Source organism: Schistocerca cancellata, chromosome 4 (genome assembly GCF_023864275.1).
Source record: "Schistocerca cancellata isolate TAMUIC-IGC-003103 chromosome 4, iqSchCanc2.1, whole genome shotgun sequence".
NCBI classification, from domain to species: Eukaryota; Metazoa; Arthropoda; class Insecta; order Orthoptera; family Acrididae; genus Schistocerca; species Schistocerca cancellata.
Window position 1 is genome coordinate 379,640,026 of NC_064629.1, and position 13,492 is coordinate 379,653,517.

A 13,492-nucleotide genomic window follows, 5' to 3' on the forward strand; every position below is an offset into this window, starting at 1 on the left:
TTTCCATCACACTTTACTCTCTGAAAGCCAGCGGTGAAATCTGGAAATTGTCAAATGACACCGGCAGTATCTCATTTTTCAAATCCCCACAAACTAAAGACAGAGATCCTATCATTCTCATCAACTCTATTCTGACTTGCAACTACGTCACTTTTGAGAGACATCCTTAAAGAAGTCACGAGAAGTAATATCAGTTTTTTCTTCCATGTAATCAACATGCCTGCTGGATATTTCATTCTACTTTTTATGTGTGTGTTAGAGTAACATGTTTGCAGAAGTATACATACAGATGCACCTTCAGTGACAGCAGTCCACAGAAGTAGTTGTGGGAAAACTACAGCAATTGCAATATAGCTCCAACTTTCACTGTGTTATCTTCATTTTTTTTGCTGTAATAATAAAAATAATTTTAAAAATTCTAATAGAGCACTAGATCTAGGAGCAACTGCAGATACTCTTGCAACTACTGAGGGGGGGGTACTGAATGTAGAATTAGCAGGCTTGTTCAACATATGGACATACGTGTACTTTGGTTGTGTCTAAATGTATTTTTCTACTGTACACAGGAGAAAGAGAGAAACCTGTTGCCCACAGGGAACACAGGGTTTGATTGATTTCATTTGATCTTCCCTCTCATAACAGATTTCACAGATTTCAAATTTTGCAGAGCTATGTAAATCCTGGAAAATTAATATGCATTTTGGTTAAAATACTTACCCCATTGAGCCTCTGATGGTTTGCCCTTTTCTGCACTAATGGGTGCTAATGGCAATACTGGTGGTTGGACATGCTGAAGATAAAACACTGTCATCACAGCAAATGCATGTTTTGGAAGTCCACCATCATCTTGACTGGCAAGTTTGCAAACCTATAAATTTTACAATAAATAGCTCTCAAATGGCACTGGAAACGAAGACAAGTCACATGAGATGAGCAAGTCAAAGGAACCACAGTAAAGGGAATGTAGTGTGTTTGAAATGTAAACTACTACTACTACTACTACTACTACTACTACCACTACCACCACCACCACTAATATATTTCTCTCTCTCTCTCTCTCTCTCTCTCTCTCTCTCTCTCTCTCTCTCTCTCGCTCCACCCCCCTGTGATAGCCTAAGATGTTTCTTAAAATTTAACAAATTTTCATACAGTCCAAATACCCCAAACATGAAAATGGTTACACACTAGTATGATCATACATTTCATAAATAATTTCAATTCAGTATCACAGCTCAGAGCCACATTACCACAAAGTGGTGAGGAATTGCAGCAGATATTGCAAATAGACACCTGCTGCACGATGTTTTCACCCAAGTTGAGTCAAAGAAGCAGCATATGGTTTGGGTGATCTGGATTCTGACTTTGTAAAGTAACATTTGCAATCCCATTTGCTTCTGTACCTTGTAAACCATGTATTACTACCACAGATCAAGTGTTAAAAAATTTCAATTAGTCACATACCCTTTCCTAGAGATATTCAGTTGCAGCCAAAACAGTTCTCTGAACAATTTCAGAGATTTAAGACTAACCAGCAAAAATAATAGTTTCATAAATATAACAATGGCACATATTATATTAATGAGACTTATTGTAGAGCTTTGTTATTAGTGCAACATCAGACATACATAATACAAGCGCTTATATCCACAGTATAGCGACTTACTTCTGCCCAATGACGGAATGTTATGCCCAATGGAAGAACTCTATCATCTATAGCACCATAATTTGACAAGAGTTCTGATAGCTTCACAGCTTCAGTATTATTCAATGCAACATCACATGAGAAGTCATTTTCTCTATCTCGGAATGTTATTAATGGCAGTTCACACCCAACATTTAGAGTTACATCTCTGCAAAACAAAATTTCAAACAAATCAAAAATCAAAAATGTTGCAAATAAATTATTTATTTTCAATTCTGGCAGTTCTGTTAGTGCAAATAATAAATAAGTGGCCATGCACAGTGCAGTACCCCCATGCTTCATTACAGGAAATGACACTGCTTAAACCACAGCAGTAGGTGCACTAAGTATTAACCTGCTCTCTCACTGGTCAGTAAGTATAGCACATCATTCCAAAACTACAGACAGACAATTTAGTAATACCAACACAAGAGAGCAGGAAGCATTCAGTTTTGTTAAATATTAGATGCCAAATAATTACTGACAAAATATAATTCAGTCTTAATGATGTATGTGATACACTGTGACACACTATCCAGTAGTAATTATGATTGTCAATCAATCATTATATGATCTGTTGATCATACAATTATGATTTTTGCCTATGCAATATATGAAGTCTTTTCTTGACAAAATTTTTTTGATATTTCTGACCACTACAATTATATGTGTATGCCAGGCACATTTCCTCATAGAATATGAAGACATAGTTGGCTTTAAACAGTAATATGTACGTTGAATGCTATTAGTAACTACATACATTGTCCTTCACTTCTAATAACGATGTGTTGCAAGAATGCAAGCTATCATCTCCAGCTTCAGTTCAAGGAACTATGGAACCAAATAAAAATTACACGATTGCTCCATGAAGTTTAAAAATGTAACTGAATAATTTCCTAATAAATAATTATTTTAACTATACTATCTTTGGTGGCCCATATCTGGTACATTCACACTCTGAGAATGCCTTGTTGAAGTAACACCTCAGAATCAGAAGAGCGTCTCCATCGGCACACTCAAGCCAGCCTTCCTGCTGAGGAATATTGATCCCAGGTCACCCATGCCAGCTTCAAGTAAACAACCAGCTCCAGGTATCAAACTTCCAGTGTGTTATGAGCCAATCCAATGAACTATACATTCTGGTAGAACAGTACACTTCCGAAAGAAGTAACTCAGTGTTAACTCGAGAGGAACTAGGTGAGGAGCTGCAACGAATGCAATGAAATATTAAGTCTGTTAAAAATATTGCTACTCATTGAAATAGTTAGTCTGTTCTTTCTGTTCATAATTTCAGCTGCATCATTTGCAGCCCCACACACTAGTCCCTCTCAAGTTCACACCGAGTTATTTCTTTCGTGAGAGCACTGTACTACCAGAATGTATAACTCATTGAATTGGCTGACAACACTCTGGAAGTTTGATATCTAGAGCTGGTTGTTTACTTGAAGCTGACGTGGATGATCTGGGATTCATATTCCTGAGCAGGAAGTCTGGCTTGAGCATGCCTATGAAGATGTTGTTCTGATTCTGAGGTGTTCCTGCAACAAGGCATTTCTCATAGTGTGCATGTACCAGATATGGTCCATTACAGATAGATTGGAGAGGTTTGCTCTGTGCATCATGTCTGATGGATAAATGTGAAGAGGTAAGTTCAAGATGGATGAAGATAGATGTTGTAGCATGATGACAAACATTTACTGGATTAAATGATGCTATGTGTTGCTTCAAAATGAAAATTAAAACTGGAATGCGACACTCCACTGGCATAGGATCAAAGAAATCAGCTGCAAGTCATTCTTGCAGTGGTGGTGGTATATTCTGGATTCTCATCCACATGGAGAACCATTAATATCATTGACAAGTTTTCGACCCAGTCATACTCTTAATGCTGCTCTTTAATGTTGTGATGACACCATTCAACTTTGTCATTCAATGCCGAATGGTATGCAGTGGCTCTGACATAGCATACACTTAGGGTATTTGTGAGTGGAGAGAACACTGACATTCAAATTGCTGTTCTCCTTCAGTGGTGACGTTTTTTTGGACTCCAAAATACACAATCTATTATGACAGTGAATGCTGGCAGAAATGCCCTTCAGTGGAACTGCCCCTGGCCAATGTGTAAACCTGTCGATCACTGTTACGAAATAGGTGAAGCTTTGAGAGCAAGGTAATGGTCCTACCAGATCAGTACAGATACGCAAGAAACTACCATAAACTTCTTTGAAAGTTCCACATGCCCTGTTTGTATGTTTAGAAATGTATGTTATGAACATGTTGAGAGTGAACAGATACTTTTGCCTGAAGCTTTATATCTTGTTTCAGAGCAGGCAAAATGAAGTACTGTCAAATCAAATACACTCTGCCTATGATACCATGAGTCTGAAATCTTTGGCCAGTTTGGGTCATTGCTTTGTGCCTTCATATGAAATGATAGCTGGCAACATGATGTCTGCACTATGGAACATGTATTAGTAAGAATACTCTCTCATTCAAGAAGGTATCAAGTACCTGTGGTGAACTGCCTTAGAAATAAAAGATGGTGCATTTGCCTCGGTGTTGCTGTATCCTGGGTGCTGTTTAAGGGCAACTGTTAATGATTTATCACCTTGGAGAAGATACCAAACATGTGTGACTGCTGAGTGTGTTGCCAAAAATTCACAATCATAGGCACTACAACTACTTTGTGTGTTGGTGAGAGACTTGGAGAAATATGCAAGTGGTTCAGGTGTTCCTTCTCACAAGTGGTGTAGAGAAGCCCCTACAGCATAGTTCAAAGCAGCCACCATCAAAATTAAGGGAAGATCTATTAAGGTATATGAGCAAATCAAGTTGCATTTGCTACATCTTTTAACTTCTTGAATGATTGGTCTGCTCTATCGGTCCATGAAACAGAGGGGGAGGGGGAATTTAGTGTTTAATGTCCCATTGACAACGAGGTTATTAGAGACAGAGCACAAGCTAATATTATGGAAGGGTAGTGAAGGAAATCAGCAGTGCTCTTGCAAAGGAACCATCCCAGCATTTGCCTTAAGCAACTGAGGGAAATCACAGAAAACCTAAGTGTGGATAGCCGCATGCGGGTTTGAACTATCATCCTCCTGAATGCTAGTCCAGTGTGCTAACCACTGTGCTACCTCCCTCAGTTCCATGGAACAAGGTGATTATCCTTCCTCCCTATATCATTGCACAAGTTAAACAAAGGTAGTTTAATCTCTTGCAGTATGTAGTAACATGTGAATGTAGAAATTCACTCATACTAAAAACAAGTTCTGCTACTATTTTAGGACAAGGAATGGCTTTGATTGACTTTTTAGGCTTTTCCGACATAATAGGTATTGAAAGTCTCTTCGGGTTTGCTGCTGGATTCTAAAATCAACGAGTCAATATTTCGGTGATCCAACTGTTCACCATCTTCAGAAGAACACTGCTTCTGCTGATGAGTCCCACTGAGAACTGATGCCAGGCTGCAAATCGACGTCCTATATCGGCCTCCGAACAGTTCACAGTCCATGCACCACCCATCATGGTTGCTGCCCTCCTAGACTGGGCAGGTAGCGCCACCCTTTGTAGAACATCGGCAGCAATGATATATCGCACTCAGACGATTTTCGGAAACTCGGACCGGCCACACCAAAGAATGTTCTATTTTGATGCAGGATAGTACAGGATTCCACATTCTGCTAAGAGGAAACCCACTGTCCCTATTAATTAAATTATCCACCAACCTAATTTCAATTACCTCTTTATAGACACTGTTCCAAATCCGGAAGTGTTGGCAACTATCACAGTTTCATCAAATTTCATGTGGTGTCCCTCATTTAAGCAATGTCCTGCTATTGCCAATTTTTCTGGCTGTTGTAGCCTTGTATGACAACTATGTTCCACGCACCTGTCATGAACTGTGCGAATCGAGCAGCTGATGTAAGCCTTCCCCCATTGACACAGAATTTTGTATATACAAGTCTTCCTAAGCCCCAAATCATCATTCAGAATTGAGTAGTGCCCTTATCTTGGAAAGTGGACAGAACACACTCTTAAAGTTAAAACTCCTTAAAATTCTTCTAATCTTAAATGATATACCCCCAGCATAAGGAATAAAGGCCACCAATCTATTCTCCTCTTCATGCACTTCTGGTGATGGTCCAAACTCCGTAGCCTGATGAATCTGCTTCTCGGAGTATCCATTTTCCTTAAAAAAGGGGGCCATCAAAGGCGCTAGTTCTTGGGTTAAACTGTCTGCATCAGAAATGGCATACGTTCTGCATACCAATGTCCTAGAGACACCACTGCGTTGGTATGGTGGATGACAACTCTTAGAATGCAGATACTGATCTGTGTGCATCGGATTTTGGTGAACACTATGTCCCAAAGAAGCACCTGGTTTTTTGTAAACCACAATGTCCAAGAATGGAAGCATCCCATCATTTTTAACCTCCATGATAAATTTAATGCTGGGACAAAGAAAGCTGAAGTGGTCCAAAAATCTGTTAAGATCATTACATCCATGTGGCCAGACGATTAGTGGAAAACTGGAAAGAGAATTGGTGAGGCTTTGTCATCATGTGCCGACATCAAAATATTTTTTATTTGACGGCAACGTTTTTGAACCGAACGGAGTGGCTGTGGGTAGTCCTTTATCACCCATAGTCGCCAATTTATTTATGGAGGACTTCACGCATATGGCACTGAGGACTTCAGCTTTGCAACCAATGTGCTTCTACATCTACATATATACTCCACTAGCCACCAAGCAGTAAAGCGGTATACGGCGGAGGGCACAATTCGCGGCAAAATCACATCCCCCCCCCCCCCCCCCCCCCCTATGTTCCACTCACGGGTCGCATGAGTGAAAAACGACGACTATCTGAACGCCTCAGTATGAGCTCTAATTTCCCTTATATTTAAATGGTGATCATTGCATGATTTGAAACTTGGTGGTAATAATATATGCTCTACATCCTCAGCGAAGACCGGATTTCGGAATTTAGTGAGCAGCCCCTTCTGTTTAGTGTCTCGTCTATCTGCAAGTGTATTCCACTTCAAACTTTCTACGAGATTTGTAACGCTCTCATGATGGCTAAACGTATCAGTCATGAATCTTGCCGCTCTTCTTTGGACCTTTTCTATCTCTTGAATCAGACCCAACTGGTAAGGGTACCATACAGACGAACAATACTCTAAGACTGGATGAACTAATGTATTGTAAGCTATTTCCTTTGTTGAAGGACTGCATCGCTTCAGGATTCTACCAATAAAGCGCAATCTAGAGTGCGCCTCGCCTGTTACTTGTGTAATATGATCATTCCATTTGAGATCATTCCGAATAGTCACACCCAGATACTTGACAGATGTTAGCACTTCCAAAGACTGGGCATTTATTTTGTACTCGTACATTAATGGGAATTTTCACCTTGTTATACGCAGTAGGTTATACTTATTAATATTGAGAGATAACTGCCAGTCATTACACCACACATTTATTTTCTGCAAATTCTCATTGATTTGTTCACAACTTTTGTGTGATACTACTTTCCTGTAGACTACAGCATCATTGGCAAACAGTCTAATGCCACTGTCAATACCATCAACCAGATCGTTTATGTGCCCTGGCGCACACCCGAAATTACGCTTGTTTCTGTTGAAGTCACCCCATTCAGGATGACATACTGCTCTCTGTCTGTTAGAATACTTTCTATCCAACCACATATGTCATTGGACAGCCCATAAGCGCGCACTTTCTGGAGCAAGCGGCAGTGTGTAACTGAGTCAAACGCCTTTTGAAAGTCGAGAAATATGGCATCCACCTGGGAGCCGGTATCTAGAGCCTGTTGTATATCATTCACAACGAGGGCCAGCTGTGTCTCGCATGACCGCTGTTTCCTAAAACCGTGCTGGTTTCTGCAGATGAGCTTCTCAGAGTCTAGAAAGGTCATTATGTCTGAACACAAAATACATTCCATGATTCTACAACAAATCGATGTCAGTGAAATTGGCCAGTAATTATGTGCATCCGATTTTCTACCCTTTTAATAGATTGCTATGACCTGGGCCTTCTTCCAGTCCCGTGGAACTTTCCACTGTTCCAATGATCTCTAATAGATGATGGATAAGAATGGTGCTATATTTGTAGCATTGTCAACATATAATATTACGGGGATACTGTCTAGGCCAGATGCCTTCACGGCATCTAAGGATCTTTACTGTTTTACAATCCCAGATACACTAAACACTATGTCAGCCATCCTTGCGTTTGTTCGATAATTGAAAGAGGAAATGGTGCTGCAGTCCTCTACCATAAATGAGTTTCTGAAAGCTACGTTTAGAATTTTGGCCTTGTGTTTATCATCATCCATTACATTACCTGTACTGTCAGCAAGAGAAGGTATTTAATTATTTGTAGCGTTCATAGATTTTATGTACGACCAAAATTTTTTGAGGTTACTTTTAGAATCTGCAGATAAAATATTGTTTTCAAATTCGTTAAAAGAATCTCTCATTGACCTTTTGACAGCTGCTTTCATTTCGCATAATTTTTGTTTGTCAGCGGGGCAGTGACTACGTTTAAAACAACTGCGCAAAATTCTCTGCTTTCCCAGTAACTTCCTAATATTTTTGTTATACCAATATGGAGGTACATGGATGATACCTTTTTCGTCTGGCCACATAAATGTGATACTCTCAACAAAATTTTGGATCACTTCAACAGCCTTCATCCCAGCATTAAATTTGTCAAAGAGGTTGAAAGTGATAGGATGCTTCCAGTCTTGGACGTTATGGTTACATTATGGTTTTTTTAAAAAAAAAAAAAAAAACAACCAGGGTGGCACCATCTCCCCAGCAACTGTGATGGATGGTGCATGCACTGTGTACAGTATGGAGGCCTATATAGGACATTGATTTGCAGCCTCGTATTAGTTCTCAGTGGGACTCATCAGCAGAAGCGGCATTCTCTTGAAGATGACGAACAGCTGGAGCACTTAAATATCAAATAGAGTTGATTTTAGGATCCTGCAGCAAACCTGAAGAGCCTTTCAAAGTCTCTGATATTGTTTTCACTTTTTCTTCTAATGGTGGAATTCCTTGATGTGATACACGATAATGCATCAATGATATCTCTCTCTCTCCAAACATTCATTTTCCCCACTGTGTTTAGGTGATACTTATCCACCAAACTGAGAAAATATTAAAGATGCATTGTGCCTTCTTCCACCAATGCTGAAGTGAAAAGAATAGTATGTAAGTAAAGGCATATCATTCAAAATTCTATGAATAAATCACTGTAATATTGCAAAGACCAAATGACAATTTAAAAAATTCAGAAAGTCCAAATGGTTGAATTGCATCTGTTTTAGGCACATCTTTAGGCGCAACCAGACTGTGGTGACAAGCTCAAATAAATTGAGCTGTTGAAATCTTGTATATGATGTATCAGAAAGTGGTCTGGCACTGTGACAGCATCTGAAGTTCTATAGTATCCACAAGTAGTTTTACTGCTACAGGTGTTCTACGTAGTCTCCCACCACTTTAGTGCAGGCAAAGAACATTTGTACAACCACACGAAACTGTCAGAAAAGTCCTCCTTTGGGATGTTCCACAACTGGCGCAATATGCTGGCTTGAATGTCTAATGTCGTCAAAGCACTGACACTTCATGAGATTTTCTACACTTTGTTGTTTTGTGGTAAGTTCTTACTGATAATGCCAAGTCTCTGTACCCATGACAATTTCTTCTCGAAAAAAAATTGTTTGCATTTTGCATTTCAATTAAGTTGCCACAGGAATCCATGTGGTGTTGATTCTGTTCAGGAGCCAAATTGGGCATGACAAAAATTTCCTCAGACTTTTCTCTTCTTCAAAATATTCTGGAGAACATCTTGAAGATTTGATTTACTAGTGTCACTCCAACACAATTTGTAACAATGACACACAACAACAGCATATCCAATACTTAAAATTGCTTTCTCACAACTTACTGATCAAATGCACATCTGTGGTTTCCAACTGCCACCATAGTCACTGTGCAGACATCCCTAATACACCAGGAATAGAATCAATCTCTGAACTTTTTGGACGGGTAGTGTATGACAGATTAACTGATGGTAAGTACAGGTATATGAGAGTACACTCAAAGGAAATGAAGGAAATTTAACAATTTTACACTCAGAAGCTGCACATGGAGGAATTAGCGATTACCCTATACAAAAGGAAATTTGATGATGTTCCAAATGAATAAATGAACAATGACAAGCACTCATAAGCAAGTGTTACACTGCAGTGACTAACAGGCACTGGAGTCCAATATCGAACATCTGTGGTCTTGGCGAGCAGTATATGGATGTAGACATGTTTGGTACCAAAGATTTAGAGTTTGTGCTTGCTGTGTGGGCAGTAGTAGTGATTTTAAAGCCCGACAATGACAATCAGTTGGCTCTGGTTGAATAATAACTTATGTGGTTGAATAACAACAACGGAAATTCCTGGATAGAATAATATGTAAAATTAAGGAAAGGCAGCCATAGCTGACTGATGGATGGCGTAAAGAAATGTGTAGCAGAAAACAATATTCACACTTTTGAGTCTCTCTCTCTCTCTCTCTCTCTCTCTCTCTCTCTCTCTCTGGGCTCGCGAGCGCATCCACCGCACACTTTTGCTAGATGAAGAACATTAGCAATAGCTTGAAAACTTGTGTGAATACCACTTTCTGTTCTGTATTTCTATGCATCACAAATCTGTCAGCTGTGAGTGAGTGGTTACCCTTCCGTAACTGTATTTATAACATGGCTGAACGCTAATATTAAATTGTGTGTGTAGAACAGCCACTAGATGCAGTCTCGTAAAACAGATAATTTTAAAAACAGTTTCAACTGGGTTCTGTAGAACCTGATTACTGTGACTAGACTTGTCTACAAAGCAATTTCTCACTATTCTACATTGTTGGACACCAAGAAAGGCAAATCAAATTTTCTTCTATAAATATCAGAATCAGTGCCAGTTAAAATTCTACAATTATACAACTCCATATAATGTTACACTGCTGCAAATTCTGACATCATAGATGAGATTATATGTGAAGTATGGCTGAACTAATGAGAATTTCATAGAGAGAATATTATCTACTCCATTGCACTTAAATAGGAAGTATCACAACTGAAAAACTAATACAGGGGATTGTTATGGGATGTATTATCTAAATATTTTGACTGCTATAAGAATGTTACTGTCACTATCCATGAAACAGGCAATCCCATATTAGTCACGAACACTGAAATATAGCAAACAATATCTACTACATCATTTTAAGACCATAGCTGAAATGTATTGGACAGAACTATTGTGGGCACTAACAGCCCTCTAGAATTCCTAGCTCTGGTACTGAAGAATCGAATCAATATTTTAAAGATATAAATTTTACACAGACTAAAGTTCAGGATATGAGATGATCCCAAATACATATTGCTTTCTGTACAACTAATATTACAAAATCTACAACAACTGAAGTTCTGCTACACACTATCTGAAAAATTCTCAGTAAGAAACTAAAAACCAACATAAATCAGCAGACTCTGACGCCTTGAGCATTAACAACACAACAGAATCTTACTTCGAATGTTTAAGAAAATACAATGAAGACTATTATGTACAGGCAGGGGCCACCACAGAAAACTTGAGGAATTCAGAAAGAAGTGAAATTATCAATGCCTGGTGCAAATATTGGCAACTGACTCAATATAAGCAAATGTAATGTAAATAAGCACTAATAGATGAAAGAATCCTATATTATTTGACTACAGGAAAGGCATCATCACGAGTCAATCACAAAGGTTTATTGTCTAGGTGTTAACTGCAGCAATTCAAAGTGGAATGACTGCATACAACTAGTTGCTGGGAAAGTAGATGCCAAGCTAAGAATCATAAGAAGAATTCTTAAAAAATGCAGCTCAGTTACAATGCTGCTTACAATACTCATGCCGCCCATTCTTCTGAATTGTTTCTCTGTCTGGGATCCTTACCAAACAGGCTTACCAGAAGAGAGAGATAAGGTTCAAGAAGTGTTGCTCGGTTCATCATACTTTTGTAACATCAGAGTGGGAATGTCACAGTATGCTCAATAAACCCCAATGGCAGACACTGAAACAAAGATGGCGTGCATCATTAGATGATTTCTCTCAATCTTTCATTGTCAGATTAGTGCACTCAAAAATTCCAAGAATCCATATTGTGAGGGTAGTCAAGAAATGTTACTATTGCCAACATACATACGGCACAATAACCATGATGGTACCTTAATGGATTCCAAGAATCCAAATTGTGAGGGGAGTCAAGAAATGTTACTATTGCCAACATACATACGGCACAATAACCATGATGGTACCTTAAAGAAACCTGGGCCCTTAGAGGCGTACAGGCAATTTTTCCTCCAAACCCCATATATGAAAGACATAGGTACTAGTAGAAGTACCTGCCAGGTTAGCCAAGAGCACTAATGCGCTGCTTCCTGGATTCGGGTAGGCGCACTGGCCTGGGATTGAATCTGCCTGGTGGACTGACAATGAAAGTCGGAGTGCCGGCCAGCCTGGATGTGGTTTTTAGGTGGTTTTCCACATCCCAGTAGGTAAATATCGGACTGGTCCCCATGTCCCGCCTCAGTTATACGACTCGCAGACATTTGAAAAATGTTCACACTATTTCATGGCTTACACTAGATGCAGACAGCTGGGGTACACTAATTCCGTCCCGGAGGGTATGGGGTGGCGACAGAAAGAGCATCTGACCATTCCCCGACACTAACATTGCCAAATACATAGTAACACGGCTGACCCAACATTGAAATGGGACTAAGGGGGGCGCGCGCGCGCGCCCACACACACACACACACACACACACACACACACACACACACACACACACACACACTTGTAAAAATGTAAATATAGTTCTCAGAGACTAGATATCTAGTAAAGTCTTACCCATTTAGATGATTGTATGACCTCTAATTATAGTAAATGTAATTACATTTGAAAGAGTGGCCATCAAATTAAAACAATTTCAATTGGGCAAAACTGAGGGTCTGGAAGCACACTGATTGTTATTTTTCTTGAAAACAAAAGCAGATTAATGGATAAAAAGAATGAAATAACACATGGCAATGAGAGGACAGTACCAAGAAATGAGTTATGCTCACGAGAAGTTCATGTGGAAATCACTGAAAGCAAAAAGCTACATCTATATAAAAAGAACTAATATACTATTGTAGAATTTTTGAAAGAAAGTTTGCTAAGCAATTACAATGTTAAACAGTTTATAAAGACTTAACTGGAGACTCCTAAGTTGATAGACTGGAGTAGTTGTTCATGTGAACAGCAAAAGACAGCCATAGCTTGGAGAGGTAGAGTGCAGCATTGAAAACTTTATGGCTTTCTTTTGTTGTGTTAAAATAATTTTAAATGAACAACTGCTACTTCCTGATTTCTACAGAAATCCAATTCTAAGTTATTTCCTGAAGTCTTACGCAACCAAAATTTTGAAAAATATTACCTTTCAGCCTGTAAAATAAGAAGCAATTGCTGCACCAGATACAATGCAAATCAGATTGCAAAAAGGAGACATGTTGCTTCTTCCCTCTAAGATATCAAACAGGTTAAGAATAGCAAAACTTCCTCAGAAGCACAAGTGGCACTAATAATGCTGCACTTTGAATGTAAACACACACACACACACACACACACACACACACACACACACACACACCTCTCTCATAAATCTGGCCACAGAAGCACAACATCTCTAGGAATGTCACTAAGAAATTTCA

The 13,492-nt window shown here is 39.1% G+C and overlaps 1 protein-coding gene across 2 annotated transcripts in view; it reads right to left on the bottom strand.

Moving 5' to 3' along the window:
- The window catches only part of LOC126183321 (terminal uridylyltransferase 4-like), a 209,638-nt gene that overhangs the window by 63,735 nt on the left and 132,411 nt on the right, over positions 1-13,492 (bottom strand). For both annotated transcript variants that reach the window (XM_049925180.1, XM_049925179.1), the window contains 2 exons: positions 1,664-1,850; positions 718-868 (listed from right to left, as the gene is read on the bottom strand). In XM_049925180.1, the coding sequence (XP_049781137.1) occupies positions 718-868; positions 1,664-1,850 (338 nt within the window). The remainder of the gene's footprint in view (positions 1-717; positions 869-1,663; positions 1,851-13,492) is intronic.